The 25985-nt window shown below is 42.4% G+C and overlaps 1 protein-coding gene across 2 annotated transcripts in view; it reads left to right on the top strand.

The window, feature by feature from the left end:
• PITPNB (phosphatidylinositol transfer protein beta) overlaps window positions 1–25985 on the top strand; it is a 63901-nt gene that overhangs the window by 18127 nt on the left and 19789 nt on the right. For both annotated transcript variants that reach the window (XM_046638943.1, XM_046638944.1), the window contains exons 4-8: window positions 1214–1305; window positions 1962–1969; window positions 2482–2556; window positions 4172–4255; window positions 24779–24856. In XM_046638943.1, coding sequence (XP_046494899.1) covers window positions 1214–1305; window positions 1962–1969; window positions 2482–2556; window positions 4172–4255; window positions 24779–24856 — 337 coding nt within the window. The remainder of the gene's footprint in view (window positions 1–1213; window positions 1306–1961; window positions 1970–2481; window positions 2557–4171; window positions 4256–24778; window positions 24857–25985) is intronic.

Genomic DNA, 25985 nt, shown 5'->3' with positions numbered 1-25985 from the left:
ATGTGCTAAACGCGTTACAGGTGTTATCTGATTGAATCCTTTCCATAACCCTGCAGAGCAGGTAATATGAACTCTGTTCAACACATGAGAAAGTTCGGAGAGCCACCTAATATGCCCAGGGTCACACAGCTCTTAAGTGGTGAGGCTGGGATTTGAATCCTCTCTGTGTAAAAAGCCAGTGCTTGCAAAACTGCTTTCTTAACAGTAGGCTTGAATCAGTAAAAATGGCCATTTCCCTTGCATTTCTTTGAAGACTGGTAAGACTGATTTCTCCATTTGTGTGTTAACCAGTATGTTTTGTATTTGTTATGTGTCTGTGGATGTCCTTTGCCCACTTGTCTTTTGGGATCTTTCCTGATTATCTTATGAATTTGCACAAGCTCATCATGTATTAATTATATGTTTAACCCTTTTCATCTGACCATACTTGAGTGACATTCATCTTCCAAATCCATAAAATTTCGTGCTTGGATATGTTTTAATATCTCATTTTCTACATGGATCCTTCATTGTCATTTTTTTTTTTTTTTTTAAAGATTTTATTATTTCTTTTTTCTCCCCAAAGCCCCCGGTACATAGTTGTATATTCTTCGTTGTGGGTTCTTCTAGTTGTGGCATGTGGGACGCTGCCTCAGCGTGGTCTGATGAGCAGTGCCATGTCCGCACCCAGGATTCGAACCAACGAAACACTGGGCTGCCTGCAGCGGAGCGCGCGAACTTAACCACTCGGCCACGGGGCCAGCCCCCTTCATTGTCATTTTTTAAGGTTTATTGTGTAAAATGTATTAAAAGGTTTCCATATAGAGATACGCTCTTATGGGCGCTTTATTGTGTTAAGGAGCAGCATAGAGTAGCGCACCTACCTGGAGAACGTCCGTGTTCTATTATGCACAGCTTGAACAGCTTCAGTTCCCTCTTAGATTTCACGTAAGGGGAGTAGATCAAAAGCCCGTAGGAGAGAAGTTCTTCTACTGAAAAAGAAATCCTTTTTCTGGTTAAACATAATCTTTATCATTTTATTGTTGTTACGTTAATTTTGCACTTGATCACTTGGGGATTGAAAATAAAACTGTTGATAACAGTCTTGAACCCGAGTTCGTGAAGCTTAGGACATACTCACCTTGGATTACAGTACTCTTTGAAGCAGTCTGGCAGATGCCAGGAAAGAGTTGGTGGTGCTGTTGAAAACGTATCCGTGTTTCTTTCCTCCCAGCAAAGTTCCTGCGTTCGTGAGGATGATTGCGCCCGAGGGCTCCTTGGTGTTTCACGAGAAGGCCTGGAACGCGTACCCCTACTGTAGAACAAGTAAGGCTGGTCCCGGCTGCTCTTTCAGCCCTTTAGCCGCTGCTGATGAGGAGAGGGACTCCCAGTGCCATCGCCTTTGAGGAGGGTGACACCAGGCAAGGCCTTCTCTGGGTTCTCTGGTGGTCACTGCACCAGCTACGGCAGAGGAGAGGCTGCTTTGGCTTCCTCCCCCCAGACCTTTGTGAGGGGCATGGGCTCATTCTCAGATGACAGCCAGCTTGAGGTCCTTGCTGACAAGTAGGCTCCAGGGGCGAGCAAACGAAAGGAATACAGAAACCTTAAAGATAGGTCATCCACACCTGGAGGGGTCTTTTGGTGTCGTTTCCACAGTCTTTTATTTATATTGCCACATAGTAAGGGGAGGAATACGACAGACTTCTGAAACAGTTTGTTTGCTAAATTAGCCTTATAAACGATCTTCTGCTTTTGTGACATTATTCCTTTCACTGTTGTTTTAAAATTAGATTCTTGACTCCATAAAGTATCCTATAGTGTCATTTGTGTAGAAACTGTGTTTTGCAAACATAAACTGCTAAATGTTCTGTTTTCAGGTAGTTTAATCTGTGTGACATTAAATATTAAACCAGATTATTTTGACTCGGATTAATATTCTGAAATTTTTCCCTTCTCTTGCCTCCTTGTCCGTTATGCCTCAGTTGTAACGGTGAGTAAAACTATTTTTATGTCACATACTCTTCATCTTTTAATGTTGCTTTGCATAGGAATTATTTTCAACTGTGCTTGCTTTTTTATTAAAACTGCCCACCACTGCATGGCTCCTCCTCTGCGCTCCTTCCACCAGCCCACACTCCACCACGTGTTCCCAGTGTTGATGGGCTCTTTCCAGCCTTCTCTCAAAATCTCCCTGTTGACTTTATTTTGCTTCTCCTACTTCCTTTGAATGCCAGATTTGCTCACCAAACCTCACAGCCTCTTTAATATTAGCCCTGTATGCTGCATGACAAGTAGGGTTGTTTAAATTATTTAAAAGCATGCAGCATTTGGTTTGCCTGACAAGTCTATAAAAATAGGTAGCTAATGATTGTTAGTCACTTGAGGATCAGTCTCCCTATGGCGTCAAAGCATGGATGCTTATGCTGGGGAAGGCTCCTGCAGATAAGAGCCCCGAAGAACCGGTGAAAGATCACTGTCATTTTGCTGTTGTGTTTTCTGCAGAATGAATATATGAAAGATGATTTCTTCATTAAAATTGAAACATGGCACAAACCAGACTTGGGAACATTAGAAAATGTAAGTTTCAACTCTGGGCTTTCAGTGGAGAAGCCCCTGGAAATGGGAATACTGTAGTCCGTTTTCTCATCACCAAAGTGATGCCACCTGCATTAGACCAGCGCCTGACCACACCAGGGTGTATCAGATTGCAGTGAGGCAAGCAAGCAACCAGAAACAAATGGGCTTTCCTCATCTGTCCCTTTGCCTTGGCCCATGTGGACGTTGGTGAGGTTGCTGTTTTTATCAGCAACTCTATCTGGGACAGGGAGACTACAGATAAACAAAATTCACAGATAATCCCCAAACCAATTTTAGCCATTAATTTTAGGGGTTTTCCCCCCCGTCTTTTTGTCTCTGTATTTGGCAGAGCCACTCTACAAAACTAAATTGATTGCTTTAATTTTTACCTCCATTCCACTTTGTGGGGATATGGGTTGGTATCGGAGAAATGACTAAAAGGCAGGAGGGAGAAGGTACTCTGAATAATTTACGAAAATGTTGACAAGCTCCTGGCTTTTACAGGTTGGTGCACATTTATCCCTAACGTAGGTTTCAAGGAAGTCAGGTACGATCAGTGTAATCATTAACTTTAGGTAAGGGTTATCAGTGAACTTGGGAGCGCATCTGGTATAGGTTGATGCCCTTGGCCCAGTAGTTCTCAAAGGTGTGGTCCCTAGACCAGCAGTAGCATCTGGGAACTTGTTAGAAATGCACATTCTCAGGCCGCACCCTATACCTACTGAATAGAATCTCTGGCCGTGGGGCCCAGCAATCTCTTTTTTCTGGTGCATGCTCCAGTGTGAGAACTGCTGTTCCACACTTGCGATATGCTGTTATAGGAGAGTAAGTTAATGGTAATTGTGGTAGATTCTGTTCTTACTGTGCTTTTATGTTATTAGTGCCAATTAGAACTTTTGAATTGTAATTTGTCGTATTTGACTTGAGTTTTTCTTTCAGGTGATCATTTGACATTTCATGTTATTTTTTCATAGTAACTAAAATTTAGAGTCTAAATGAGATGATTGGTATGCTTTGGTCTGTGTATAATTTAATCTGCCATTTTAAGCTTTCAAATGGGCATATCTTTGGCAGTTTTTAAACAGTTCTTAATTGGTTCATAGATGGAGTTTCAGAAATAAATGATTGGACAACATGAGGTATAGAGGAGTTGACATCATACTGAAACTGAATAGCTTTAGGATAATCAAATTCAGGAGAGGTTTAGACCATACAGTGCAGCTTCTTGAAATCTTAATTATAATGTCATCTTGTGTTTGTCTAGGATTTAGAAGTTACAAGGACTTTGTTGTGTATCATTTGAGTAAAACATAGGTCAGGTATATTTGTTAGATGAATTCTCTAAGAACTACCAGAAAATAATGATGACAGATTTCTGTTAATTTGGCAGCATCATCACACACACACGTGCTTATTATTTGGAGTTACAAGGGGTAACAGGATTTCTAGATCCCTCAAGACTACAGACAGCAGAGTTAATGAAATAGCAATTTGGATTTTTTATCTTCTCAATGTACTCTGAGAGACTCCAGATAAGGATTATATATGTAAGTATAATAGTTTTGCCTAACAAGAATAGTCTATAGTTGGTTTTGTTTCTCTTTGTCATGTGTAGGTACACGGTTTAGATCCGAACACATGGAAAACGGTTGAAATTGTCCATATAGATATTGCAGATCGGAGTCAAGTTGAACCAGCAGTAAGTACTACGTGTTATTCAATGACATTTTAACCTGTTGCCTCTTACATCTAAAAATCGTTTTCTTTCTTTCATGTATGGCCTCCATTTCTACACTGAAATAAGCCTGGAGCTTGGGTCTGGGTCTTTGCAGCAGAACGACCAGAGAGCAGGAGAGCTGGTTTTGCTTCCTGTGTGGATTTCACCTGTGCACAAGCGATCCCTTTAAGAAATCCCAGGGTATCTTGGGTGGAGAGAGGTTTCTTTTCATTGGGGGAAAGAGGAAATAATCGTACTTACAAAAGAATTCTCCCTTGAGCTTCCTCAACTGAACTTCTACTTCTAAAGTGTGATTAAGAAAGCAGAAATTTAATTTACATGCAAATTTTCAGTAACTCACGTAGGCCTAACTTTGTCATTTATGGAAAGTGGTTGATGATGAAATACTCAGTTTAGCAGTTCTGTAGCTTTCTATTTTGATTCTTACTAGATGTAAATATATGGTACTCTAGGCTTTTGACTTAAGATTTTTTTCCCTAAAGACCTTTATTCTCCTCTTACCCCCTCACATTAAGACCCATGCATCACTTTGCTGTAGTTTGTAAATATTAGCTCAGTTTTTTCTTAGTATGCTGGGTGCTGCTTTGGTTTTGGAAGACACAGTCGTGAACTGTTTGCCTTTTAAGACAACCAGCGACCGACCCTCTTCCTGCTAGTCTAGAGAGCTAAAGCTTTGGGGTAAGAGTGGCACCCTTCAGCCCTGTTGCATAGTGGTTAGGTTTGGCACGTTCCGCTTCGGTGGCTTGGGTTCCTGGGTTTGGATCCCGGGTGTAGACCTATACCACTCGTTAGCCAGGCTGTGGCAGCGACCTGCATTTAAAGTGGAGGAACATTGGCAGAGATGTTAGCTCAGGGCTAATCTTCCTCAGCAAAACAGAAAAGAGAGGCACCCTTGTTTTGTCAAGGTAAAGTGCAGCGTGTTCAGTTAGCATTTCATTTCACAGCCCCTTGATTTCATTGTCAGTGCTTGTTCCCTGAACTTGAGCAGTGTTATAAGCTGAACAGAAATAACCCAAACGCTAAATGTCTAGTTTTGCTGTTGAAATTTAAAGACAAACCTTATAAAACAAAGATCCCCGACCTGTTCTCAGAAATCGCTGGGATTGGGGCTGCCAGCAGAGGGCCTCTGCTGGGCTGGGTCCTGTCCTGTGGGCCCCTCCCTGATTAGAGGTGTGAGCACTGATGGGGCCCTTGTCATGGAAGTTCTTAAAGTTTAGTCATGCTGTGATTTGAAGTTATTTCAATTTTAGGTCTATTTCCACCTTTGAAATTATATAGGACTTTTTTTATCCTTAAAAGTAAATATGTGTTCTCTTTTTAAAACAATATTCAAATATGTTTTGCCCTTTTATTTCTCTTGGTATCTTTTCCAGCCATGATTTACTGTATGTGAAAGGACGGTGACAGGAAGAAAAATGACTGGGAGTGAGTAAATGAGTGAGTCAGTTAATGGCTACGTCGGGATGGCTTGCATGCCAGCAGGACAGAGCACCAGGGTTGGGTGCCCCAGGGAAGGCAGCCAGGTTATTTGTCAGGGTTTGAAAACATCGTGCTGGCCAAGTGAAATGATCCAGTCTTGTGGTTTATAGGTTTGCATTCCATGTTGTTCTCTAGCAGATACAAGTCACCTTTGCTTTTGCTAGGGCATGAGAGTAGTTCTTTGTTCTTGTCCTCAGGCTAAAATGGGCACTCAGTCAGTGTTCGCAGGCAGGAATACAAGTGGAAAGAACAGTGGAGGCAGATTGTGCCAGAGCCCTGGGTCCCATTCCTTCCTCCCCCCACTTAGACTTTGGAGAGGAGGGGAGAGGCACTGCTCGCCTCAAGGAGGCCTGATGACAGCATTTGAGATAGGTGCTTGGGTGGAGGGCCTTGCACACGCAGCGGCTGCCCTCTGTGTAGGACGATGTCTGAGGTGGACAGATAGAGAGAGAATGGATTGGGCCCAAATGAGAAGGGTCTGTGTCTTGAGTCCATGGAGCTGTGACTAATCATACATTCTGAAACTATACTGGCCTCGGATTCGAATTCTGAGGTTCTGCCACCTGCTGGCTGTTAAGTCTTGGACAGGTTACTTAACCTCTCTGTGCCTGTTTTATCTTGTGTGAAATGGGGTTAGTTATCTCACAGGATTAAATACAAGCACTTAGAGCAGTACCTAGTTTAACAAATGTTCGCCATTGTTGTCACTGTCATTAGCAGGAGTTCTGAGAGTCTGTGTTCATACTACGCATTGTTTGGGGAGTGAATAAATGTTCATATATGTTAGTTTTCCAGTGTTCACAGCTCTTGTTTTTGAACTTAGATTTTAGAGGTTAGTAAGATACAAATTTATTTTAAAGATTGCTCGATTCAGAGTACCTTTTTCTTTATTGTGATAAAATACACATAACATAAAATTTACCATCGTAACCATTTTAAAATGTACAGTTCAGTGACATTTAGTGCATTCAAAATGTTGTTCAACCATCACCACTGTCTAATTCCAGAACATTTTCATCACCCAGGAGGACACCCTATACCCATTAACAGTCACTCCCTGCTGCTTCCTCCCCCCAGCCTTTGGCTGCCACTAAGCCAAAGGCTGTCTGTTTTCTGTCTCTATGGAGTTACCTTTTCTGGATATTTCATGTAAGTGGAATTATAACAATATGTGGCCTTCCGTGTCTGGGTTCTTTTACTTTAGCCTGATGTTTTCAAGGTTCACCCCCGTTATAGCATGTGTCATTACTTCATTCCTTTTTATGGCTGAATAATAGTCTAGTGTATGAATATATCACATTTTATTTATCCATTCATCTATTGATGGACTTTTGAGTTGTTTCCACCTTTGGGCTATTGTGAATAGTGCTGCTGCAAACGTTTGTGTCACAGTAGCTTTTTGTCTGTGTGTTTTCTCAGCTGTAGATACTAAAGGTACAACTGATATCATGTAGGGATTCTCAGACATTTTGACGTTAAAAAGGGAACCCTGACATGCACATTTTCTGCTACAAAAGCAGGGAGGGGAACTCTGTGTGGTGGGACGTGAAGGTGTCCTTAACAGTTTTTAAGCCTGGGGGTGAGGAGCAGAGCACTGAGCCACCTGGGGCTGTGTGAAGCCTGGGTGTGGAGGGGAGAGTCCTAGGGCTTGGTGCCCATTCCAGCAAGGAGGTAGGTGAGAGACCTGGTAGCACAGGGACTCTGGGTCTGCCCTTTGCTTCTGCGCGTCCTCCTCTGTCCACTTGCTGGCACAGACAGTTGCCTGACGTTCTTGCGTTAGGTTCTGCCCCATCTATTTGGCCTTGAATAGTTCATGTTTGTCTTAGGGTTAGCTTCTATTGCAAACACCTGGACCACCTGGCCATCTTCTTACCAGATCCAGTTTGGTTTTCTCTTGAGTTAATTTATTCATCTGATTCTGCTCTTTTATGTTCCTTGAAAATTCTAGTCCACAGCATTGGGGAAAAGGAAGCTTAAGAATGCATTTGCAATTCTAAAATGGCGGTGCCTTCATGTCAGTAACAGATTTTGAGTGCCTGCTCAGTCTCTGCTGCTGACATCGCCCTGCAGTATTGGTATGGTAACCGCAAGAGGCTTACAGTTGAGGGGAGACAAGCCCAGTGCAGTGAAATAGTTAACAAATGGCAGGGGCTTCTGCATGGTCCAAAGTGCTGTAGGATTTCAGAGAAAAGAACAAACGATCTGTGAGGACAGAAATCTGAAAAGACTGAATGGAGGAGTTATAACATGAGGATAAGTAGGATTTTGATGGGTGGAGCTGTCCACCCCCACACTCGTTACACTTCTTCCTCTTACCCTCGTTGCTCTCACATATTATAAATTTGTTTTTCTCTCTCTCCTTTCCAAACAGAAATTGTACCTTAGAGGGAAGAATCTTTGTGCTGTTAATTGTTGTCTCCCCAGCTCATAGAACAGTGTCTAAGATATAGTAGGTACTCAGTGAATCTGTGTTAAATGAATGAAAGAATTGTAGGCAAGCATAATAGACGCGAAGGTACAGGTGTGTTAACCAACACTGAAGTAAAAGTTGGAATAGTTTACAGAGTTGAAGGGGACCACAGCTACCTAGGCCTTACTGCTTTCACACTGTGCCTTGCACAATCCTGAGTGTGTTGAGCACGCTCGGGTTGTCAGGATGGAGCAACTAGAACATGGGGCTGAGGAGCTCTCTCTGTCCCCCTCTCCTAGCACAGTCTACTTGTCTGACGTTAGTCCTCACCGTAAGGTCTGCCTGAACACAGTTCTGCAGCTACAGGAAGTCTGGTTTCAGGGTGAGGAAACTAAAGCCCAGATAAACTAGTTCTTCTCAAGATCATTATCTAATGCCAGCAGTGGAAATTCTAACTCTCAGTCCAATGTTCTTTCCACTGCCTCTCGATTCCTTCTGTGCCGAGGCCCTGCTTTGTCACTCCTCGAGCTGCCACTTGAGCACTCTCTTCCTCTCCTACGACTGGTCCGCCACTGACCATGTCCTGTGCGTTCCTGTCCCGGTGCACTGCTTGTTCTGGCCTCCCTTCTGGGACTCCTTCCTCTCTGTCCGAAGCCTGTGTGTCCTGCAGGAACTAGGTCAGATTCCATTTTCCTCCAGCGAAATTTCACCCGTGTTGCAGTCTTCCTGTTTGCTGAATTTCAGCTTTTGACCACACTGTTGTGTCTTGTTCTCTATGTTCAGGAACCCATCTCCTTTCCGCAGGGTGGGTGCTTTCTAAATATTTGTCAGATGAGCCTAATGAGCTTGAGGATAATGGTGACACTAACCTCTGTGAGTCAAGAATTTGTATAAAATCAGTTTGATGTCAATTTGATAACACCTGGGTTGTCAAGGGGGGGGTGAGGAAATAGGCACTCAGGTGCATTGCCTCTGGGAGTGTAAAGAGGTACAACCTGTGAGGCAGAATTACAAATGTACATGCCGTTTGACCAGCAAAATTCCACTTCTAGGAATTGAGCCTACTCAGTGTGAAGTGACAAATGTATAAACAAGATGGGAAACAGTGGTGAAGTCCAAATATTTTTTCATCAGTGGGGAACTGGTTAAAAACATTATGGTTCCCCCGTGTGATGGAGTTCAGTGCAGTCGTTAAAAGGGAGTGAGCTCTTATCTGTTCTGATAGGGCATCCGTTCCAAGATAATGTGGAGGGAAGATGACGAAGAATGTGTGTAATATGCTTCCATCTGTAGTATTGTAAAGGGGAGAAAAATAGATCTTTATGTCAATATTTTCTTGCTTATGTATAGATGGTCAAGAAGAAGGCTGAAGACCATGGTAACGGTGATTCGTTTGAGAATTGGGAGCTAGATGGCTAGGGGACGGCGTGGAAGAGTTGAGGTCTGGTAGAGATGTGCACAGTAGGGGATGTCCTCTTCTCACTAAGTGTATTTGTTTTTTATTGCTGCATGGCAGATCACCACAAATTTAATGGCCAAGTAATATAACCTAGTTAAAGAAATGGCAGCCATTTCTTTTGTCACCTTCGCCATAGTCTGTTGGTTAGAAGCAAGTCACAGTTTCCGCCTGTGCTCAGAGGAGGAGATTATACAAGGTTGTGACTCATTGTGGGCGTCATCTTAGGGTATGTCTGCCATGCCAATGGTCAGTTTTAAAACTTGCTCTTCAAGGATTCAAGTGACACTAGAATTGGGAGGTTGGTAACCGTGAATGGGCCGAGAAGTTGAGTTTTCCCTAGGGAGACCTCCTGAAGGTGTGGTGCTCTGTGAGAGTGCAGACTGTGGCAGCTTGGCTCCTGTAGGTTTTAGTCTCAATTGTTTAATTCATTGATTTTGTTTTTAATGAACTCTGGTTTTTCTCAAATGAGCTAGTTTTTCTGAAAACTTCTTAAATGGTTTAATTTCTTTACTGCATATTACTTGCTTTAAAAGAAAGAAAAATAGTTGATTAGTGATTTTGAGAGGATAACTGGCAAAGTCTCCTCCCAAATCAGGAGGAGTGTGAAATAGTTGGGAGTTCAAGAAACTGAGAAGTTGGAAGTGAAGTTTGAATCGTTTAACTCCACCTGGTGGGAGTTTTCTGTCACTGCAGGTGGATTTAATATAAACGCGGCCTTAAACATTTTAATTGAGTGTGACTGTTGATTACTTTTAGGGTTTAACTCTCCTGGGTTGCTGTTGTCAGACGGCTTGTCTCCCAGTCTTGTAGACTTGCAGTTTCTCGGCTGGCTTATGAACTGTGCTTCACCCTGCGTAGAAGGGATGTGATTAGACCCACAGGCTAACTGAATACTTGGGTGGATGCTTTGACGAAGGGTGGCACTGTCACAGTAACTCTAGGAATGAGGATTTATTGTGAAAATCTAGTTCTGTGACCCTGGGTCCCAGAGTAATTTGCTACGTAAGTCCTATATATTTAAATATTGGGTTATTCAAGTTTTTTGTGGATAGCTTATGGGAAGTTTGTAAAGGACTGTTACTGTAGCCGCTGTTCTCCGTAATTTTCTAGAAGATATATCATTGCCTAATGAAACAAGCTGAGCAGTCTGGGATTTCTGCTTAAATGTCGCCACCCAATTTCTTTTGGCCACCGTACAAAACAGATTTCCTGTTTCAGGGGAAAGAAGCATTGTAGCCAAGTGTTAAGGTGTTATGTCCTTTAAGGAGGGAGGCTCCTCCTGCTGGGCATTCCAGCAGGACACACCCTTTTGCCCCCACACCCTCCTATCCTCTCCCCATTTTAAATCTAACCCAACTGTCACACCTGAAGAGCCTTCCTCGGTAAATTGGGTACCCCTTGGGGCCCTGGACTGTTCTGTACTCATCATCTCTGTGTTTCCAGGACCTGCAAGATGCTCTGTATTGAGGCTTACACGGAGTGAGCTTTTCAGTAAAGGTTTGGTGGGTCAAAGAGAATTTGTAGGTTTTTTTCCTCTGTTGTTTTTTAAAAAAGGAAAAGAAAAAAGGACAGTTTGGAGGAATTAAGTTTTTGTTGCTCAAAATAGTAAATGAACAAAATACTGCTTGAGTTCCTTCATTACTAATCCTATATGGTGAAGTATATATGATGTGCCTTCAATTCTAAAAATTTTGTTGTTTCTGAATGATTAAATACCTTTCCGTCAGATTAGAAAGTGTTTTAGTTAGATCAAATTGTAATATGACTCAAGGTATCCAGCATAAAACATGAGAATATAAATTCTAAAGTTTTTTTAATTTCTAAAGTTGTCGTTGATAGATAACCACAATAAAAAGTTGAGAATTCTTTAAATGTCCTGATGAAATGCACATGCATATCTTCAACTCATTTCCAAAATATACACAAATGAGTCAGCTAACATCTGCTTCTGCTTTTTTTTAAGGTATAAATTTGAATCTGGCCCCTTTTAATCATCTCCAGCACTTTGTCTAAGTAGCTTTCCATGATTTGTATACAAAAGTCACTTCCCAGGAGAGGAAGACTCTTTAAAGTGTAAGCCGAAGTGTACACACGATTAACATCAGAGAGACCTTCGTTTTTGGAAGCAATTTGAAAGAAAATGAGCACGGTTTAAAAAAAAGACAGAAATTGGAACCACATTTTTAGGTATTTATGTGTAACCAGAAAGGATTGTATCAGCCTTCCTCGGTAGTATGTGCTTCTTCTGTAGTACATGCTATGCGAATTTATTTCTATAATTTCCAAGGGGTTTTTTTTAGTAGATAAAATGCTTAACTCAAAATTTTAAGGCTCACAGGTCTAAAAATGATACAGCTCAACATCCATCCAGCTGTTTTTTAGATGTCAATAATAAGGAAATATTAATAATATGAAAGCATTAAATTGTTTGGAAGATGTAGTTTAAAAATAGAGATCGATTCCATATTAAAATTCAGTAAGGTAAAGGGAATGAATTTTTTTCCCTCATGTTTCAGCATGTCAGAGTGTGTTAATTTGTGGGTGAGAGATTTTTTCCAAATGAGGCATTTCAGACCCAAGAGTTGCCCAGTTTTGTAACAATGGTGGTGTTTCACTGAAGATGGTATTCCTAAAAGAGACACAAGTTAGAAACTTGTGTGCCGTATTGTTTCTGGGCCACAGAAAGGATGTGCACGGTGTGCTGTAATTGATAGGGTCCTTCATGGGGACTTCCCTGCAGAGCTTAGAGGAGCCCTTTTAAGGTATGTGATCTGGTAAGCTTGCGCTCTTAAGATAAAACTCAGATTTTGTCCATATCTCTTCCTTCTTTGTCTCCCTTTAACCCTTTCCATCCCGATTTTTACTGCATGCCCCTCGTCCTTACCTGCTGTCGATGCAAATAATACATAATTAATCCATAAACCAAAATTGGGGTGAGTTTGTTATGAGCCAGGTCTGAGGGCTGTAGTCGGGGGCCTTCCTTCCCAAAGGAAGGAAGGGCACCAAAGAGCTGGGGTGTGCAGAGTGGTTATATACTCTCTTGGAACAAAGAGCATACATCACCTAAGACAGGAATATCTCTTTTACTAGTGTCACAAGATGTTTAGCTGGCACAGCAAGTTGGTGGTCAGTAGGTCAGTGGTCACAAGGTGAGCGCAGCAGGTTGGTTTCCAGGAAGAGATGCTTATCCTTAAAGAAATGCCGACATGGGGGCAAGTTACATCCCTATCTTGAGGGTGTCATTCTTGTCTTTGGGACATAGTAAATGTTTAAAGCAGATGTACAATGCCTGCTCAACAGGCCACATCAGGCCCTTTTGGAAAAACAAGGTCAGGCCACATTAGTTTTACACCAAATGGCTTCCCCGTATAACCTAGTGTATCCTGTTGCTTTTCACTTTTTATCACTCCTCATGAGCATAATTGCCATGATATGTTTGTCCCAAGTCTCCGTCCTTTTTTCCAGTTCCTCCTCATTCGCAGGTGTCCCTCCTGGGGAGTGATGAGGAGGGGGTGTCTCACACCGTGGGCTCAGAGTGCTACAGCCTCCCTGTGGCCATGGTACCTGCCCCCAGGAGCCAGACTTCCCTTCCTGGGCTGTGGTCCTTGAGTCATTGCTGCTGCTGGACTCTAGACTGCTCTGTGCACCTCTTTCCAGCAGAACACTTCTGAGCAGCTTTTTCAGTTGTGAGCTCCTGTGAGCAAAGCAAAGCTGTGGCTCTACTCACTAGTCACAGTTCTTTCCTTGATGCCCCACAGGACATAGGGGCTCTGAAGTGAGGGGATGGGGCTGCTGAGAAAGCTTGTCCTTCCCCGCAGACCTGGGGTCACTTCTGCTCAGTCCAGCTCGCTTAGCCTCTCCCCTGCTTGTTTAGTGTTTGGACTAAACTTGCACCATGGCCCTGAGACAGGTGTGTACGTGTGAATTCCATTGTGGGCTGAATCTGTCCATTGGTCCTCTTCTCTGAATATTCCTTGGAAATTAAGAGGTACTTTTTAGGGCTGCTGAGACCTTCTAGGAGCGTTGTGGCTGATTCCTGAACTTGCTTCTCAGAGCCTTAGCCAGGAGTCAGGCCAAACGCCCCCTTCCAGTCAAGTAAGTCTGCCCATGGGCAGGTTGTTAGAACTGCAAATTCTGGGTGAGTGAGGGGGAATTGGGGGAAGGTGGTCCTAAGGTACAAACTCCTAGTTAGAAGATAAGTATTAGGAAAGTAATGTACGACATGACTACAGTTAACACTGCTGTTTGATATATAGGAAAGTAAAAAGGGAGTAAATCCTAACAGTTCTCATCACAAGGAGAAAATTTTTTTTTTATTGCAGTCATGTGTCGCTTACTGACAAGGATGTGTTCTGAGAAATGTGTAGTTAGGTGATTCTGTCAGTGTGCAAACACCATAGAGTGCACTTACACAAACCTGGATGGTATAGCCCACTACACACCTAGGCTGTATAGTACTAATCTTACGGGACTGCCGTTGTACATGTGGTCTGTGTTAACATGCGGTCCATCGTTGACCGCAAAGTCATTATATGACGCATGACTGTCTCCTTATGGGATGATGGGTGTTAGCTGAACCTGTTGTGGTAATCATTTCACAATATATGTAAATCAAACCATCATGCTGTACACCTTAAATTTACACGGTGATGTATGTCTATCCTCAGTAAAACTTGGGGAAGAAAATGAAATGCAAATTCTTAGTCTCCTCCTCAGTCAGAATGTTCACATTGGAGCTCTGGACTCTGTTCGGCTCTCCAGGTGATTCCTGCACGTGCTCATGCTCGGGAAGTGCTCCAGTGCACCAGCAATGGTGAAGACTGTAGGGTGAGCACCCTGCTTCTAGGATTTTGGAAGCAGAACCAATCTCATTTGGAGGCCATGGTCCAAAACGTTTACCCCAGCCGTTATTTTTACTGTTAATGAGTTTGGGCCCGCAGAAGTGCGGTAACTTCCCCTGAGCCACATAACTAGTGGAAGGGGAGCCAAGACTCAGAAGCAGGGCTGCTGCTTATTTTTGTCTTTCCAGAACATCTTCTCACTGTATGATGTTCCTTCCTTTGCAGTATGTTGATTGAGCTTTCTTAATTTATTTAAAACAAGCAAGCAACTGCCTTCTCTTCCAGCCATCTTCCCTAGTCCCCCAAAAATACCAGTTTTTATCAGTGGCCTTGGTCACCTCCATCTATAACTCCTGAACTCTGGCATATTTTGAAATTTGCGTATGTGCAATAGAATAAGAGGATTGGGGACCCTAAGATGTTTTTTGGTGTATGTACTTATAGAAAACACTCCTACATGTTCTTATATGTTCATTTAGCAAGCATTTATTGGAACTTGCTGTTTGTTCTGCTTTGATATGGTAAAGATGGTATGGTAAAATAAAGGAATAATGTGTCTGTCTGAAGAGAGTGCAAGATTCTTAGTGAACACGTTAAAGTGTTTCTAAGTGGAGTTAACTTGTTCCAGCAGTTGCTTGTACAGTAGGGCAGCTCTGAGTGCCCCTCCACCAAAGGGTATTTCCTCACAACTGATACAGACCAGTGCTGGGCTCCAGGCTGCAGCCAGTGTCGGGGTTCAAAGGCTGGCTAGAGCTGGCACGTTTGGGGTTTTGCACGTTTAATTGCATATCAGAAGACAGTAATGGGATTGTTGGGGTCATCTGTACTGCTCGTCTAAGCCACTGGGAGAAGTCCCAGAGTAATTTTCTAAAGGATTGTGATGTCAAAGAAAATAAAGATGGGGTTTTTCAAGTTTGTGCTTTTTGCTTGTTCTTTCTAGTGTTGACCAATTTGTTCTTTGGTTATGATCGATTTGTTTGGTGAGTATGTTTTGGTAGGCAGAACAAAGTCTCATTTAGTTAAGAGCAGAAATAGGCTAAGCAGTACCGGATTTTCTGAAATTCCGGTTGCCCTTGGAAATGAACCTATCAGACTTGCCTTTTCCTGCATTTAGCCATTTTCACTTTGAACGCATCATTCCATTATTTGAGTGTTGAACAATCCAGCACTTTTTAATTGTTTTAAACCATCAGTGTGTATTGTTTTAAAGTTACTGCTTTTTTTAAAGATCCTTTTTGTTAAATGTCAGCCTTGGAAAGTTGATGAAACTTGGTTTAGTTTATTTAGGCATGTAAGTTTTGGTCACACCTTAAGCAGTGCTTGTTTCTTGTGCTCTAGAAAGGATCCAGGCATATCTTTTCTTTTCATCAGACATTCTGTGAGACAGTGCCCAAATGTACATTTAAGTAGACAGTCTTGGCAACATATGTGTTACTGCACTGCCTTTAGAAAAAACTTCATAATTTTAAAGAAATGTAGGAATCAGAAAATAAGCTTTCTGAATCGTTAATTTTTTTTTTAAATTAAAAACATGAAATCTGGCTGGAAAAAGTTAAATGTTAGATCAGACCATGCGAAATTGTTAGTATTTGTCAGCTTTTGAGCTACAAAAGTGACATTTTTGGGGGTCAACCTAATAGAACTACTGAGTTTACTCTTGGTAGATAATAACCCTAAATGGCCAGCACTGACCGTCGCTCCAGTTCGTCCTCTCTCCCAGCTTTCACAAAACTCCCATCTCTTAGATGTTCGTTTTGTTCCAGCTGTTGCCTCTTACTTCCTAAGAAGGGCTTTCTGCTTCTCAGAGCTGTGTGGTGGCTACCCAGTTCTCTAGCCCTAAAAAGAGCTTTTGTTTACTAGAAGTCTGTGGCTGAGATCCAGCCAGTCCGAGCAGAGCCCGCGGTTGCCAAACGCTCCTTCGCTGGTTCTCTTTGGCGTGAGCAGACACTCGATCTGGTAGAGTACCTCTTCCTGTTGCCATTAACATGCACCTAGACATTCATTTCTGTCTGAAAAGTTTGTAACTTATCTCTGGTGTTTGTGCGAGCGCTCCGAAAGCTCTTCATTGAAGTGCGTGCGTAGTAAAGAGGTGAGAGTTGTAACCCCGTCCCTAGCTGGTAACAGTGGCCTCCTTGAACTCAGAAAGAACCAGAACAAACCAAATACCACTGGAGATAGCAGTGATTTTGCTTTTGCTTAAGAAATTTCCTCTTGTGTCAAGTGCTCTTCTCATCTCACCTCTGTTATGCAGTGAAGCAAACTTGTCAAGATCTTTTTTGTGGTAAGTTATAGAGCTATTTTCCCTGTCCTCAAAGAAGATATAGATAAATGTTAGCATGGTCCTTATTGAAAAGAAATGTGAAAGTGTTTTCCACTTTATTCTCGTGCCTTACATGGTCAAGTGCTTTTGGAACTCTTGTAAGATTTGCGTCCAGTAGTGGATTTAGAGTGTCCCCCTGTGTTTGGAGGCATAGTTGGGTGGCAGTGCCCTCTTGTGGGAAAATAACGTACTGCTTATTTCATGCTTGCTTAAATCTTAGCAAGGATTTTAAAATTTCTCTTACAAATCTGCTTGTGCGAGCATATTTTTCACAAAGTACTTTTTCACTAGAACCCATTATTAACTTAGCGGCTATTTCTAACCTCTTCCATGTTTTGAAAGTAAAAACAGGGCGGGGGAGTTGTGGAGGGTGCGAAGTAGAATTGCTCTAGTTCTTGGGTGGGGAGAAATGCTCTGGTAAGAGTTAGAAAATGTTTTTTTGAGCAGCAAATGGCAGATGTTTTCAAAGAAATTAGCATAAACAGCTCCAAGTCGAGTTTTTTTAAAGTGTATTTCTTTTAAAGGCCCTTTTTCAGCGCTTTCAACTCTCAGGGAAGGTTCTCTAGGCTGAGAGGGAGCAAAGCTCCTGTGAGGTACTTGCGTCTCATCAGCTGATAAAGAGTAGAGCACATCCCGATTTTGCAGTGAAGTGTCTGGTTGGCCTGGGTGTCGAGGAGCCACCGCCAAGTCCCAGCTCTTCTGCTGAGCAGAGGTGGACCTGGGCGAGGTGTTGCCTTTCCCACCCCCGGGGTGATGGGAGTGCCTTTGTTGCAGGTGGTGAGGGTTAACTGGGAGACTGCGTGTGCCTGCCACATAAATAAGTTCTCCAAAAATAGTAGCAAGAATGATGCTGCTTATCAGATTTTGCTCTTACTGTAAAAAAAAGAAATGATGTTTAATTTTTTTCTGCAGTTATTTCCTATTTATGCTAATGGGTTAAATGGGGTCCTGGGACTCAGGAGCGGCTGTGTCCGAAGGCCAGATCATGAACCAACATGGACATTGTACTGGAGAGGGCTCACCCTGTGGATTTTCAATAGGATGTTTCCCCTCGTTTTAGTTAAAGGAATTTGATGTGATATGTTCTGTGATCTCCTGTCATTTAAGAAAAATGCTTCTTGTGTTAAAACTTTCCTGTACATATTACTCCTGTTTCAGGCATATGCAATTTAATTTTAATTTATATAATGCTTAACAGGCACCTTTGTGACTTGTTATATTGTGTAGGTGTGCGTGAAAGGCAGCCTTACCCAAACCAGTAGCCCACCCACCCCTGAGGGGAGGCTAAGGAGTGCCCACAAGCCCTGGGCTGTGCAGGAACTCCCTCTCCCAGCCCCAGGGGCTTGCTCCTCTCCGTCTCCTGCCCAGCCCATCTGGAGCAAAGTATTTGCTTCCCCTGCTTGGTTGTAGGATATGGAGTCTGTCACCTCAGGTTTTTGGTTGTAACTTTTTTCATAGCTGAAATTCTGATTTTCCCTTTCTCTATGAATTTGTAACTTTCCAAAGGCTTTGGGCATCTGCCTTCATAAACATGACAGTGTTGGTGGTCTCTGGCTGCGATTTGGATGAGATGAGAAAGAATGGAAGAGCAGTTAGCCTGTGCTTGAGCCCAGAAGTGCTCGAGGCCCCGGCCGCCTTTTAGCATAGAGCTCTATTGACAGCCCCCGACCCGATTCTCTCTCCGCTGTGCTCACCTCGACCCCAGGTCTGTGAGATTAGAAAGATTACGAAAAAGTGTCCTGTTCAGGTGTGTAGGTTTGACTGCATTTCTTGGTTCTCAATGCAGTTGTTTAAAAAGTCAGCTTTTAGGATTCGTTGGTGGAAAGCCAGTAAGGATTAATGAGAGGGCTGAATTAGAAAATATTTTTTTTTTTAAAGATTTTATTTTTTCCTTTTTCTCCCCAAAGCCCCCTGGTACATAGTTGTGTATTCTTCGTTGTGGGTTCTTCTAGTTGTGGCATGTGGGACGCTGCCTCAGCGTGGTCTGACGAGCAGTGCCATGTCCGCGCCCAGGATTCGAACCAACGAAACACTGGGCCGCCTGCAGCAGAGCGCGCGAACTTAACCACTCGGCCACGGGGCCAGCCCCAGAAAATATTTTTTAATGCAGTTTTCTTCCTCTGAGGTACATTCAGTAACAGAAACTAGGCCAACAAGTTATTGACAATTAGTGGTCCTTTGGGAATCTGCTTTAATGAATAGATAAGAATGATTTGTAATTAGCATAATAATTATATGCAAATGAATGCTTCTGAATTGCTCTAAAACACTTCTGAACTGTTTAAACAGCCCTCCTGAGGTCTTGTTACTCTATTAATTTGTGTAGCAAATCTTTTTTTCATAGATCACGCAAAGATAAACTTCAGTCCGGCCCCTGTCCGAATTATTCTGAATTCCAAGGTAGTAGGACCTGAATTAATGAGATTTACTTACACTATATTAATGGTACTCTGTGGGACCCTGAGAGGGTGAGGAGTCACTGGGGAGAGGTAATTAAAAATAGAAAAGAAAGCTGCTTGTTGGAAAAGAACTGTTGAAATGAGTTTCTTAAACAAGTTAGTAAATGTTATTTCTCTTTACACCTCTGTTCCTTGCTATTGCAAAATTTAGTGCAAACATTTTTTTAATGGGCTTTCCCTTGGAGTCTGGCTTGAATTGTGTCGGCTCCAGTTAGTTACGCACTAGGGTCAGCGGTGGTGGATCTAGGGCCTGCCTGTGTTCCAAGTGCCACAGCACTGAAAAACGCAGGGCGTGCTAATAACTGAGGTTTGTTATCTTCATAATTAATTCAGCTTTCCCCCAACCTGGTCTTCACTTTTTAGGATGTGATTAGAGGAAATAAGCTTTGCTAAGTTGAGCAGCAGTACCTGTACATTTTAAACTTAGTGATTATCTTTGAGCTATTTGAATAGACACCTAATTAATCGTCTTAGGCTAAAGGAAAGGGTTTTGCAGCAGGCGGCAGGATCCTAATATTTCTCTCAAGTTTTTACGTTTACCCTGTAGAATTGTTTCTCTTTGGGGTGGGCGTGGGGAGTGGCTCTCTTCTAAGCAGGCGTCGAGGAGTTGCTAGTGCTTGTGGTTTGGGCTCTCTTTTCCCCGTGGACATTTAGCCTCACCTGTGGTAACCCACGCGTGGTTCTTTCAGCAGTTTCCGATGTCTGGAGCTCATCTCGATTTTTCTACAAGCTGTCAGGAAACTCCTACCAGCCTGCCCGCCACCTCCTACTCACTTCCCCATTCAGGGTCATGAGTTAAATCTGGGCTCAAGGACATTTAGGTTGGCTCAGTGCAGATTTTTGTACTTGCATTTTGGGGGACAGCTTCTATGCTAAAAGATTCATAAAACTAATACTCTTTGTTTTCAGAACGAATCTGGTTTCTGTTGAGAGTTTCTGTTGAGAGCTGTAGTGAGGGACAGATGTCCACCCAAGAGGCAGCACAACTTTCGTTTTCCGGTGACAGAAAACGGTTATTTAGAAGAATTTAATGAATGTATTCTGTGGCTCCTGCACGGAGACTCAGCAATCTGTTTATTTACCATATTATATTTTATTTGTTCTCCAAAGGCTGTCTTGACTTTCACTTGCCTCCTTTTTTACTTAAATAAGAGTTTTCAGTTAAATAGAGTTGTATTAATATTAATCTGAATCTACCTATGCTGATATCACTGTATTTTTCTGTTGTTCAGGCGCTAGTGTTGGTGGAGCGAGCAGTGTCTAGGGACATTACATCTAACTTGATAATGATGGGTTTACTAAGCCCTTATCCTGGCCAGGCCTCTGGGCATCATACAGATAATTAAAGTTTGATCATAAAAAATTTTAAACACAATATACCTTAGCAATAAGATTTTTCTACTTTTAACACTCATTTTAAAAATACATTTCCTTGGCATAGTGAATTTGCTTTCTTTTTTTCCCAAGGATTGCAGAAAGTGCACAGCAAATTCAGCCTTCAGAATACCCAGGAGCTGAAGACTCAAGTAGGCTACAGCTGTCTTCACCCACAGTATTCTAAAAGAACTAATGAGATGAGAAGTCTGCAGCTGGTGGCAAGCACAATAAACCATGAGCCAAGGGCTTCTCTTCATCAGAGCCTCCCCTTTCCCCATGGGATCCCAGAGGAGACAGAATACTAACAAAGCCAGCAGGCTGTCTCATTCCACGCTATTGCTCATTTGCAGCTATAATTGGTAGCTGAGGTTGCATTCTGTACGCTGAAACTGTCATACGTGAAGGAGTATATTTGTTCATTGTGATACGGGTATAAATCGGCCAGTTTTCAAATACAGAAAGACCAGAGTAGAGACCCAAAAATAAAATTGTAGCAGAGAAGATACTGTTCAAAAAATTAAATGTTTGTTATAGAGATACAAAACTGAGGTGGTTAAAACTATGCCTCCTTCCTGCTTTTTAGTATCTTGCTACTTAATTCAACTGATTAAACATTTACGTATTCAAACCAACATTAAAAAGCACAGAAATTCCTAGGTTTTGACAAGATGCGTTATCCTCATCTGTCAAGGTTAAGGTGCTATTGTTAATAATTGGGTTTTGTTAAATTTTTAGTGTATCTTTAATGTTTGCTACTTTGTATTTAAGAGAAAAAAGTAGGGAGGGGAAACAGCTTTGGAGATACGTGTGTATATACGTATGTATAATAATTTATATGCACACATGCATTATAGGAAAATCCATTTGGTATCTCTGATGCTGCTGCTGCTTGGTTTTTTTGAAATGTGTTTTGTTTATCTGACATTTGTGGACTCCCTTCTGCCATCCTCCTGTGTGGTGGTCTAGAATGAGCCCAGGAGAGAGGCTAAGAGCTTGTGTTAAGGTCCTGGGTAGGTGAGCCACACCACCTCCTTGGCGGACTGTGGTTTCCTCATGTGCAAAACGAGGTGACTTGAGTGGTCTTCAAGGTTCGTTTCCCTCTATAATTCTGTGAATCCGTAGTTCAGGAAGTTTCTCCGTGAACAACCAGCACTAATACTGAAGGCTCAGAAACATATTTTCCGAGACAGTGTAGCAGTTAGGTCCAGAGTGGAGAAGTTTTCAAGTGTTATTCCATATTCTTCAGTTAATTAATCTGTGTCACACAGGCATTGAAACCCCTGAAGTTGTCGCCGTGGTGTGGAGCCAGGGTCAGGAAGGAGGAGCGTTATCAGAGAAGTCCGTCTCATCCTTACGCTTACATTGTCACCTTCGCTGGTGCCACAGTCATGCTCAGGCCCATCTCTTGGGGCAAGCCACTCCCTAATTAATTTACTCCTGCACGAGAATAATTTATGTTGGCCACAATTTAGACCAAGCTCGCTTAGTTAATTCTTAAATTAGTTGTTTCTTGGTTTATGTGCTACCCTTACTGTATACCATCAGTGTTTTTTTCCTTTAGTGTTACTGATATTTGTGTACACTCTGTTTTGTGGCTTTTCTTTTTTCTCTCTCTCTTGGAGCAGGCAAGTTTAGAATCCACAGAAGCAGTTCTCCAGTCTCCATTTCATCAATTTTAAGATCTCTCCCCACTGATTTTCCCTTCATTTTTTTAATATAGTCAGAATCAGGATTTGTCTTCCAGTTATGGCATATTTTAGTGGCTGTCTTCCTTAATGGTACATAAAATAATGGAGCATCCTCTGATGACCTTTTAGATTCAAGAAATGTGATATTTACTGTTTGACTCATGCCAGGCTCCATGATATCTCAAGATCTTGTAAAAATTTTAAAAAAACTTCAGCATCACGCCCACGGTGAGGTCACTCTCCAGTTAGGAAAAAAGGGGGAAAAAGTGTTTCTCCCTCAAATGGGATGAGCTATTAAACACTGGCCAGGCCTCTGGGCATTATTCAAATAATTAAGATTTAATCGTAAAAAATTTTAACACTATGCACCTTAGCAATAAGATTTTTTTTGCTTTGAAAGATGATTTTTAAAATTTTTTAAGAAATACCTTCCCTTGGCTGGTGTTGGTTGGTTTCGATTCTGGCTGTAATTCTGCTCTCCATTCTCTGTTGGCAGTTCACGTGTAGTCCCTGGGGTTCAGTTAGCTTTTCTTTGCCTTTTTTTCTGTCTCCAGCTAGACTGCGACTTTCTAAGAGCCAGAACCAAGTGTTGGTTCTCCTTACGTCCTCAGGCCCATGGGACATACCTCTTAGCGTCCTTTGCACTGTTCCACGTGGTGGCTGTTCAATAAATAGACCTGATTGAGGATGCTGAGGTCAAAAGTGATACTTGATGTGATGTTAAATATTTTCAGTTTCGGAGAATTAGGTCTGTCTCGGGGTTTTAGTTCCAAGCCTGTGACCTAGGAAAAAATGCGTTATGGAGTTAGGTGATTATGTCTGTTATCAGGATAGCCGATTTCTTACTGTAAATCCAGGTCTTGAGACCACCTGTGCAGTTGATGGTTTCCTCAGTAGTGAGGTTGTTAATTTTTAGGGTGCGGTTCTAAGTTGGAATTTGAGAATTCGTGTCAGCTGACAGTGCTCGAATTCTGCTGCCTGGTTGTCCGGCTCCTTGCAGTCGGCTCATCTCCGGCTGTCTCTCGTGGGTTGTGCCGACGGACCTAATGCCTGTGGCCACGCCGCTTTGCGTATTTAGAGCAGGGAGGGCCTGTGTGGCCAGCTAAGTTTGCTTGTATAATTGAACCCCTTGTTGGGCGTTTTTAGAGCTTTTTAGAAGACAGTAGGCTTCGAGTTCAGGGTCACATATTTACCCACTTAGCTTTCTTTAAAGTTTTGTTTTCTCCCTGAGCCTCACATAATTTATTGATACCTTTCTCTTTCGGAATTATTAACGTGTCATGTGTGTTTACTGAGGAACTGTTGAGTCTTGATTGACTGCTCAGCCTGTTTTGCTTTGTGAAAGTTTGTGTTATGCTTTGGAGTATGTTCAGTGCTTGCATTGCCCTTATCTCCAGAACAATAATTTTTCATACTTGACTTGTCTGGGCATTTTTCCCAAAATAGGTGGTCCCTCCATGAATGTGATGAAGGACCCCAGTTCAGAGATTCTACACAGGAAGGAGGGGCCCTCCCTTTGTCGTATTTTTGACTGACCTCTGTTCATTGTTACTGTTACAACTCATTTCTTTTTTTAAATCTGGACTTTAGCTCTTAAAAAGTAACTTTTTATTTTTATCTGTAGATTGTGCACAGTGACAAAAGAACTTCTTAAAGCAGATAGGATTAAAAAGGTTTACTCCTTTCATTTCCTTCATTCTATCAGGAAGAGGAAATTAAGGGAAACAGAATTTACACACACTAGAACCGTGCCTAAAACCTGAACTTCAGGACTGTTCCCTGTGGCTTGATACAACTGATGTCGTCCTTTCAGAAACCCCTCCCTTGTTTCTTTTGACAGTGAGGGGCTGACATGAGTACAGTCTCTCTTCCATGAGGAAGCTAAGGTCTGTGTACCCCATGGCTCTCTGTGGACCGGGGTGTGGAGAGGCTGGCCTCCTATGGAGGTGTCGCCCACAGACCAGCCGCCCAAGAGATCGGGGGTGCCCCGGGGTCAGTGCTTCTGCTCCGTGTTCCTAGTCACAGTAGTTGCTCTCTAGTGGTTCTTAGACTCCTTTGTCATCATCTGTGGGTATTGTCAAAACCTAGATGGGTATGCTTTATTTCTTGAATGTGATTCTGCATTTATCAGAATGCTGAAACTGTTGGAAAATGTTGGAACATTTGTTCTTGGACATAGCTATCCAGTAAACAGTGATGCTGGACTGCTAGTCAAGACTTCTATTACTCTTTATTGTATAGTTGTTTTGCCTCAAGGTGGAAGTTTACAGCAGAGAGAACCAAACTGAAAATTGAGTGTCGTATAGAAGCATTTTCCTACTTTTATGCAAAAGCACAGTAAGCCTAGTCGGTTTCTGTCCTGTGTTTTAGTAGCTGCAAAGAGCTGTTCTGGCAAGGTTGAAGAATTTCCTCTGGTTTTCTTCTCTGCTCTGACTTTGTTTTGCTTTGCAGGACTACAAAGCTGATGAAGACCCAGCGTTATTCCAGTCAGTCAAGACCAAGAGAGGCCCTTTGGGACCCAACTGGAAGGTACTGGATGCTGACCTTTCTGACAGGCAGAGTCTTGGCAACAGAACACTTGACAGGTCCTGAGTCTGGAAGAGCTGGTGACGTTTAAGTGAAAAAATAGAAATGGCACAAAAATAGTTTTATTTGCGCTAAGGACTTATGGCCAGTTGCAGTTGGCCAGCAAGTCTGTGCTGCATTAACAAACAGAACCTAGCCAGACTGTCACTCTCAGCATAATGCTACTCTGATAACCCTTAAAAGAGACGAGTGATTTAGTCTGTGGGGATTGTAATGTTCTCTTTGGAGACTCGAAGCAGTACAAAAATCCATATTAAATAAAAGTTTACAGTGTAAATTTAGGCTTAGTAAAAACTGAACAAGTTTTCCTCACCCATGCTCATGATCCTGGCCTTTTAAAATGGTTATATTTTGGAAAGCAGGACACCAGAAAACAATTTTGATGGCAAGTAGTTGTTTTCTAATAAAGAACACGTCTTTACTTTCTTCATGGAAGTAAGAAAAGCAATGTTAAGGTAATAATTTAAACTGCTGTAAACATATAATGCATTTTTTTTTTTAAGATTTTTTTTTTATTTTTCTCCTTTTTCTCCCCAAAGCCCCCCGGTACACAGTTGTATATTTCGTTGTGGGTCCTTCTAGTTGTGGCATGTGGGACGCTGCCTCAGCGTGGTCTGATGAGCAGTGCCATGTCCGTGCCCAGGATTCAAACCAACGAAACACTGGGCCGCCTGCGCGAACTTAACCACTCGACCACGGGGCCAGCCCCAAACATATAATGCATTTTAAAGACAACTGCTAAACTAAATGACAACCCTTAAAGAAGGCTTAATGTGTTGATAGCAAGTTATTACAGCTAATTTGACAGGAGAAGGGGAGCATAAAAACCTAAATATGCCCAGAGCGGATTTCCCACCCACAGGAGTTTACTTGGTAACCAGTCTGTTTATGCTGAAGCCAGACAGGTCATCAATAAGTGGTATCTGGGTGCTAGTTGTTGCTTGTAGACAGAGGATTACTCTCTCAGCCCCACATGTCATCCACTGAGTGGTTCTCCCTGGGTGTCAGACTGTTCTGTGACTGTCTTGCACATCAGTTAAAATGAAGAATGAGTGACTTTCTTCTGTAAGAA

Source organism: Equus quagga, chromosome 15 (genome assembly GCF_021613505.1).
Source record: "Equus quagga isolate Etosha38 chromosome 15, UCLA_HA_Equagga_1.0, whole genome shotgun sequence".
Taxonomy (NCBI): domain Eukaryota; kingdom Metazoa; phylum Chordata; class Mammalia; order Perissodactyla; family Equidae; genus Equus; species Equus quagga.
The sequence above is the reverse complement of the archived record's forward strand: the minus strand, read 5'-3'. Positions and strand labels throughout refer to the sequence as shown.